This window comes from Mustela erminea, chromosome 2, assembly GCF_009829155.1.
Source record: "Mustela erminea isolate mMusErm1 chromosome 2, mMusErm1.Pri, whole genome shotgun sequence".
Taxonomy (NCBI): domain Eukaryota; kingdom Metazoa; phylum Chordata; class Mammalia; order Carnivora; family Mustelidae; genus Mustela; species Mustela erminea.
Window position 1 is genome coordinate 132,520,869 of NC_045615.1, and position 8,262 is coordinate 132,529,130.

The following is an 8,262-nucleotide window of genomic DNA, read 5'->3' on the forward strand; positions in this document are numbered from 1 at the left end:
TCAGCACGCTCAGGTCATGACCTGAACTGAAATAAGAATCGAGTGCTTAACTGACTGCACTGCCCAGACAACCCCACTGAATGCCTTTAGACTCATGGTTATGATTTATTACAGTGAAAGGACACAGATTAAAACTAGCCAAGGGAAGAGATACATAAGACAGCGTCCTAAACACAGAGTTTCAGTTGTCCTCTCCCCATGGAGTCATGGACAGTGTTATTTTCTGACAATGATGTGTGACAGTTTGCACAGAGTATTGTCAACCAGGGAAGCTTAACCGAGCCTTGGTGTCCAGAGATTTTACTGGGGCTCCTTTGTTGACTGCTTGGCTGGTCAACCTTTCATCTCTGGCCACTCCAAGGAAAAGCCCGCATTTTTTGTCTCCAGTCCCTTGTGGATATAGAACATATACTGTGTGGCCAAAGATAAAGACAAAATTAATCAGGGCATTCCAAGGGCCTAGAGATCACCTCCCATAGCCAAGGGCCAAAGCCAGATGTCTCTCTAGGTATGATTAATTATCTGCTATACACTATTACTTTAAAATCTAGTCTGTCTTTGTACTTTGAATCTTTTAACCCATGCATGGTTCTGGAATGTTATGAATTGGCCAGTTAGAAATACTGATTCACTGAATTTGTACATATCTTTCAAATGGTGATACATTTCTAAGTATTGGGAAGCTGTCGGGGTCGTAGTGGTAAGATAGAAGTTTTTCAGTATTCTGATTTTCATTAGAAACCTTGCATTTTACCATTAGCAACAAATATTATTGTTTTCCTTGAAGTAACAAATTTATTTTGTTCACTTTTAAAGAAGATCTCTGCCAAATACCCAAATTTGAATAATCATAGTTTGTTAGTTTTTCTTTCAAGTAAAACTGGGTTTTAGATAAGCTCACCTTTTTTTTTTTTTTTTTAAAGTAGGCTCCATGTTCAGTGTGGGGCTTGAACTCTTAAACCCTGAAATCAGGAGTTACATACTCTACCAACTGAATCACCCAGGAGCCCCTAAATGGTGTTTAGATTAAAAAGCATCTCCCTCAACCCATAATTCAAGCAATCACAGAGGCGCTTTTCCTTGTGAGACTTCAGAAGCAGAGGGGCTTTCGAAACACTTTCCATTTTGTCATGGAATATCTTATTTATTTTTTAAAGATTGTATTTATTTGTTTGAGAACAAGAGTGCATGAGCAAGTGCAAGTGTGGGGAGGAGCAGAAGGGGAGGGAGAGGGAAAGAATCTCAAGCCGACTGTGCTGAATGCAGGGCCCACCAAAGGCGGATCCCCCAGCCCCAGAGTCACCCCCTGAGCCTCACCACCCAAGTTGAAACCAAGTCGGTGGCTCAACCAACTGGGCCATCCAGGCGATGCTTCACAGACCATTTTAAAAAGTATTCTCAAGGGTTGAGATTTAGTAAACCAATGTTTTTACTACTTTATGAAGGGTATTTACTTTTTCATTAAGGACATTTTGGTTTTTTTATTTTATTTTATTTTATTTTAAAGATTTTATTTATTTATTTGTCAGAAAGAGAGAGAGAGAAAGCACACAAGCAGGCAGAGAGGCAGGCAGAGGCGGAGAGAGAGGCAGGCTCCCCGCTGAGCAAGGAGCCCGATGTGGGACTCGACCCCAGGACCCTGGGATCATGACCCGAGCCGAAGGCAGCGGCTTAACCCACTGAGCCACCCAGGCGTCCCACATTTTGTTTTTTAGATATTATTTATTTTAGAGAGAAAGAGAATGTGATTGAGGGGAGGGGCAGAGGGAGAGAGGGAGAAGGAATCCCAAGCCGACTCTGTGCTGAGTGCGGAGTCCGACTGGGAGCTCAGACCCAAGACCCTGAGATCATGACCTGAGCCAAAATCAAGAGTCAGATGCTTAACCAACTGAGCCACCCAGGCACCTTGATCATGAAGGGCATTCTAAAGTGAAACTGGCTTTTTTTTTTTTTTTTTTTAAATTACGTGTCTGACAATAAAGAAGCCCAGTGACTGTCTGGTTTGGTGCCAGTTGCCTTAAATTGTGCAAAGATGCCATCAGATTTATCTGCCATTGCTTTGATATGTCATCAGAGGAAATACCAGCATAGTTTATTATTTATTTGAAGGAGAATGAGTGAGAGAGAGCATGAGAGAGGAGAAGGTCAGAGGGAGAAGCAGGCTCCCCAGGGAGCTGGGAGCCCGATGTGGGACTTGATCCTGGAAGTCCGGAATCATGACCTGAGCCAAAGGCAGTTGCTCAACCAACTGAGCCACCCAGGCGCCCAATACCAGCATAGTAAAGGCAAATAACATCAGTGGTTATTACGAAAATAGTTTTGACCTTGGAAGCCCCCTTGACAAAGTTTCAGGGGCTCCTCGGTAGCTCAGTTGGTTAAGCGACCAACTCTTGATTTCTGCTCAGGGTGGTAAGATTGAGCTCTGTGTCCCAGTCAGCATCCAGGCTCTGCACTCAGCGTGGAGTCTGCCTGAGATTCCTTCTCCCTCTCCCTCTGCCCTTCCCCCTGCTCGTGCACATTCTCAAGTGTGTGCACACGCTCTCAATAAAACAAACAAACAGATATCTTTAAAAGAAAGAAAAGGTTTCAGGATCTTTGGGCCACACTTTGAAAAATCACTTTTCTAAACATAATGCCAGGTGACTATTTTTGTGCAGGATGACATGAGAATAAATAATCTTTGCTTTTCCCATTCTGTTTGTTTTTATTTCCCTGACATGGATAAAATAATGGACTTTTAGACTAAATCTTTATTTTATCTTTAATAGGAACAATAAGTCAGAAGCCAGGTTTGAGTTAACAAATTGGTCATTCTTATATTTACTTTTATCACAATCAGGTAAATTTATTATTTTTGTCTAGCTAACTGTGTGCTTTAATTAAAGCTATTAAATCTTTAAGAGACTAAACTAATCCATACGTGTTTTTGAAATATAAGTCTCTCAAACCAGGAAACGAAGTTAACTTATACCTTTAAGTTGAAAACCTCTCTGACTAAGGTAATAAGGTGTAATTTATCTTTTTTAAAAAAGATATTATTTGGGGCGCCTGCGTGGCTCAGTGGGTTAAAGCCTCTGCTGTCAGCTCAGGTCATGATCCTAGGGACCTGGGATCGAGCCCCGCATCGGGCTCTCTGCTCGGTGGGGAGCCTGTTTCCCTCTCTCTGCCTGCCTGCCTCTCTGCTTACTTGTGATCTCTGTCCGTCGAAAAAATAAATAAATAAAAATAAAAAGATATTATTTATTTATTTGTCAGAGAGTGAGAGAGAGGGCAAGAGAGAGAGAGAGAGAGCATGAGCAGAGGGGAGAGGGATAGAGGGAAAAGCAGGCTCTCCACTGAGCAGGGAGCCTGAAGTGAGGCTCGATCCCAGGACCTTGGGATCATGACCTGAGCTGAAGGCACATGCTTAACCAACTAAGCCACCCAGGTCTCCCTAATTTATCTTAAAGTTCTTCATAGTTGAGGCACCAAACCAACAGAGTGCATGAATTTAATTCTTGTTTCTTGTTAGGAAAAATAGCTGATTTTTTTTTGAAAACTAAAACTTTGGCATATTTCTTTCTTTTTCGTATCTAAGCTTGGTTGCCTTCTAGGTTTAAATTTAATAATTATTCAGTTATTTTGGAAGATCAGCCTCAGTATGGCCATCTCTTTTGAGTAATGCCATCGATCTCATTATTAGAATGGATGGTATTTTTGGCATAAAATCTATAGCATGAAAAATAATAGAAGCTAATTTATAAAGTCCCATATTATAAATATGAAATATATTTTGTTTTTATTTTGAAGTTCTTTGAACTGCTAATTTAAATTTTTTTTGTTCTACCTCTATGTCAATCTGTGGCTAGACTCTTCTCCTATCCCTCCATGAAGTTTTTTTGTGTTTGGGAGGCAACAGTTCTGTTGGGAATTAATTTAGTGGGAAGATGCCATAGTATTTGCAAATTCCTAATAAGTAGTATTCCAGTTAAATGTTCTGCTCTTTAGTCCATCTTTTGCTTCTTGAATTGCATGCTCTTACAGCATTTTCTTGAGTCTGCAGCATTGCAAAATAAGTTATACAATGTGATTTTCATCTCTCCATAGCGAGTTTTGAAATAAACTTGTGGTATGCAAAATGTTCAAGTTGGATACTGGCTAGGACATAATAAATCAATAAATATTTGTTGAGGGATGCCTGGGTTGGGCATCTGACTTTTGGTGGCTCAGATCATGATCTGTTGGGCATCTGACTTTTGGTGGCTCAGATCATGATCTCGGGGTCGTGGGATCGAGCCTCACATCAGGCTTTGATGTGAGACAGAGAGATTCTCTCTCCTTTCCTCTGCCCCTCCTGCTCGTGCTCTCTCTCTCAAATAAATAAATAAATCTTTTTAAAAAGTTAAGTATTGAAAAAAATGAATGAAAATTGTAAGTTGAACACCACTTACTGATTTTCATTTCTATTTAACAAAATTTATTGTTTCTGCTATGCACATGATCTCTTATTAGTCACTAAATATTAAAATTTAAGGATATTCTATTTTTTTTCATTCATTCATTCAGCAAATATATTGTGTGTTTCTTTTTGTATTTGGCACATTAAATTTTAGGAATTTGATAGTTTTCTCTCTAAAAACTTGATTTTAAAACAGACTACATCAGCTTTTTACTTTTTCTTGAGATTAAATTTTTATTGGTACACATTTGTTACATAATGTTTTTTTAGATAGAATATTTTCAAATTTTTCATTAATAGCTAAACTTTTTCAAGTCATATTAGGATGGTTAGGGAGGACTGGGAAGGGAAAATAAAATTGAGTTTCATTTCTGTTTGAGGAAATCTTTTTCGTTCTTTAATGAGTTTAGGGAATTCTAAATAGAGCAAATAGTTTAAGGTAAAGAGAGCATTGAGAACAAAAGGGTACACCTGTGTCTGGGGGGGGCCCTGGCCATTCTTGCATTAAGATCCAAGAGGAAAGAACCCTCAAGTATAGTTGAACAAAACTAGTTATAAGAAAAATCTCAGTGCACACTCAGTAGAATGCTCTAACTGGAGCTCAATTCCAGTATTACATCAGATTTTTGTCTTTATACTCAAATTCCTTTAATACAGGGAATATGCAAATGTTCCTAGGATATTATTTTTTTTTAAGTTAGGAATTATTAATCCTGATTGACTATCAGAATCCCTTAGAAGAGTTTTTCCTCCCATGTTGATTTATCTATCCATTTATTTAGTATTTATTTAAGTAATCTCTCCATCTAACGTGGGGCTCGAATTCATGACCCCCAGATCAAGAGTCACACGCTCTCCCAACTGAGCCAGTCTCACCATCCTCAATCCTTTGGCTCAGAGATAACCATGTTAATATTTTTTATATTTTGTACCGTATTTCTATATGAAAGTCTTAAGCTCTTCATGATTTAAACATTATTTATTTCCTCTTTGATAGATGTAAGGTATATAATTAGTTTTATACATTCTCTCTGCTCTCCCTTTTCACAATGTCATTCTGTTCCATCTTACTACATTTTTAAATTACCCACAGATTGAGTTAGGTGTCCTTCCTTTTTGTACTCGTAAAATCCCAAGACCTTTACCTTGCTCTTCATTTTTTCTGCCTTGCTCTTCAAGTAGCAGTCTGTTAAAATTGCCTGCTCACCTACCTGCATTTCCTCACCAGACAAGAGTTCATCGAAGACAAGTACCGTTTGTTTCCTCTTCATTGCTACATACTTCAGTGCCTGGCACAGAGTAGGCCCGTAATAAAGATATTTTCTGTTGTTAGTGAAATGAAGTCCTTAAGTTAGCATTTAAGATTTTTCACAAGTTGGTTTCTGCGTGCCTTTCCTGCCTCCTTACTGATCCTACCCACTCTGCAACTTCTTTTTTTTTTTTTTGAAGATTTTATTTATTTATTTGACAGACAGAGATCACAAGTAGGCAGAGAGGCAGGCAGAGAGAGGAGGGAAGCAGGCTCCCTGCTGAGCAGAGAGCCCGACGAAGGGCTCGATCCCAGGACCCTGGGATCATGACCTGAGCCAAAGGCAGAGGCTTTAACCCACTGAGCCACCCAGACACCCTCACTGCAACTTCTGTGGCTAACTGTACCATGCTGCCAGTGCATGCTTCTTGGGCTCCCTGACTTTGCTGTCTGGTCCTCTTCATCATCTCTCTGGAAAAGTCACTACTTTCAAGTCTTGTTTAGATATTACATCCTTAGTGAAGTCTTGCTGGACCTCACGAGTTAAAGTAATAGACCTGACATTTTTGTTCCCAGAGTTAGCATTATAGTACATTGTAATGCTTAGAGCTTGGAGTCTGGAATCTATCTTGGCTTCGTCACTCACTTCCAGCTCCTTAAGTTTGGGCAGGATAGTTAATTTCTTCAGACTTCTGTTTTCCCCCATGGAAAATGGAAATGATTGAGTTAGTAGAGGGCTTTAAAACACACACATGCATGTGAAGCCCCTTCCTTAGCACAGTACTTGGCCAAACAAAAGTAACTGCCCCTCAGTGTTAACTGTCATTATTGTTAATGTTAATGCGCCGGCTCGTAGATGGTTATTGATATACTTGGCTCCCTGGCTAAACTGAGTCTCTCAAGGTCAGGAACAGGCTTATTTAATGATCATAGTTCCACTTTCTAGCACAGTGTGTGGCCCTAAACTATATGGCTCATTGCTAACATATATAGAATAAGTGAATATTTTATTTTCTTTCAGATTATTTCTTCTGATTATTATTATTATTATTGTCTTCCAGTGATTTTTCTTTTTACCCCAAATGAGTATATTGTGGAAGTTTTGCAGTGTTTGGCACATAGGAGATTTTTAATCCATTCTTGTATTAATGAACATATGAACAAACTCAGGGAGGTAGGGCTCTTTACCATATTGTTCATAGTGTGTAATATTCCTCTGTTGATTTTTATCTTGCTAACATACTACCATGAAATTGTTTGACCATATGGTTTCAGTGGCTTTAGTGATCTAAAGGAATAAAAGGAAGCAAAATTCTCTTATGTTATGAATAATGTGGTGGTGATTTTTTCCTTCCAGAAACGAAATCCTGAAGTGCGACATGTGGATTTGGAGATATTATAGATTTGATGGAATGAATCACCTTGGAAGGAAGCCTTGGAAACAAGTTTGGCGAGCCTGCTCTCCCACATCAAAGGAGTCCATGCTACTCAGAAGCTGTTTTATTAAGATGGAGGAAATACTTAATGTGAAGGGCAGTTCAGCAGTCTACAGAACTAATACTACTTCATATTTCTGAGAGACATACTACAAGTTGAATCAATTTGGAAATCTTGTTTTTATGTTTCAGTAGAGAACATTTTAGTTGTCTAAATTGTTCATAATTTTTCATTTTACCCCATCAGGGTGTATTGTACCTTGCAATCATGTTTCCTTTCTTCACATTGGTAAGAATAAACAACATCCATAGGATTATAATTTTTAATTTTATGACCACTGAAGATTTCACTCCATTAAAACCCATCAGTCTTGAACATCCTGGCTAAATCTTGGTTTTTAAACAGTCACTCTGTTTTTTTTTCTTACAGAATGTGGGAATTATTTCTACATAATTCTGCCCTGAGCACTAAGAGGAACACTTTCCTAACCGAGTTATCCACAAATGTTCATTCCAGAAATGGCTTAGTTACTGAATTGAAGGAAGACATGTCAGTCCACTCTTAGGCTATAGTAGTTGCCATTTTGTAAAATTTCTATGTCTCCTTCACTTTTTTTCTTTCTTTAGTTTAATTTTTCCAGTGTAGGAGATCCAAAATAACCCTAGATGTTTCCATAGGCCAGTTTGATGGCTGTTTTTGTTTGTTTGTTTTCATGTTTTTCACTGGCTTTGGTGCCATAATGTGTATTTACTAGGAGGTAATGCATTTATAAGCATTTTAACATTCTGTAAAATGGACTAGAAATATTTATAATTTTGCAGACAGGACAGCATTTTATTTTTAATTTATTTAAAAAGGCACTACTCATGTAAATCTGAACCGTGGGGTATTTCTTGCTTTAAGAGAAAGAGAAGTAAATCTCTTCTTATGCAGAAACTTGTGGCCATGATTTTGTATAATGTCATAGTCAATAGTGTGTCTGTAATATGAGTTTTTTGCAGTTATAAATGGGCATTTAACATAATATGTGGCTAAAACATTATGTAATTAAGTAGCTTTCTAGTGATCATCAGGTATCATGGTGAAAAAGCATACAATTCAGTAATGGAAATTTAGTGCAAAACTATAGCTGTGTCTC

At 38.3% G+C, this 8,262-nt stretch overlaps 1 protein-coding gene across 2 annotated transcripts in view; it reads left to right on the plus strand.

Annotated features, from left to right (window-relative positions):
* The window catches only part of SLC30A9 (solute carrier family 30 member 9), an 82,577-nt gene extending 74,916 nt beyond the window's left edge, over window positions 1-7,661 (plus strand). For both annotated transcript variants that reach the window (XM_032334190.1, XM_032334191.1), the window contains one exon: window positions 7,045-7,661. In XM_032334190.1, coding sequence (XP_032190081.1) covers window positions 7,045-7,089 — 45 coding nt within the window. In that variant the 3' untranslated portion in view covers window positions 7,090-7,661. The remainder of the gene's footprint in view (window positions 1-7,044) is intronic.
* The last annotated feature ends 601 nt before the right edge of the window (window positions 7,662-8,262 follow it).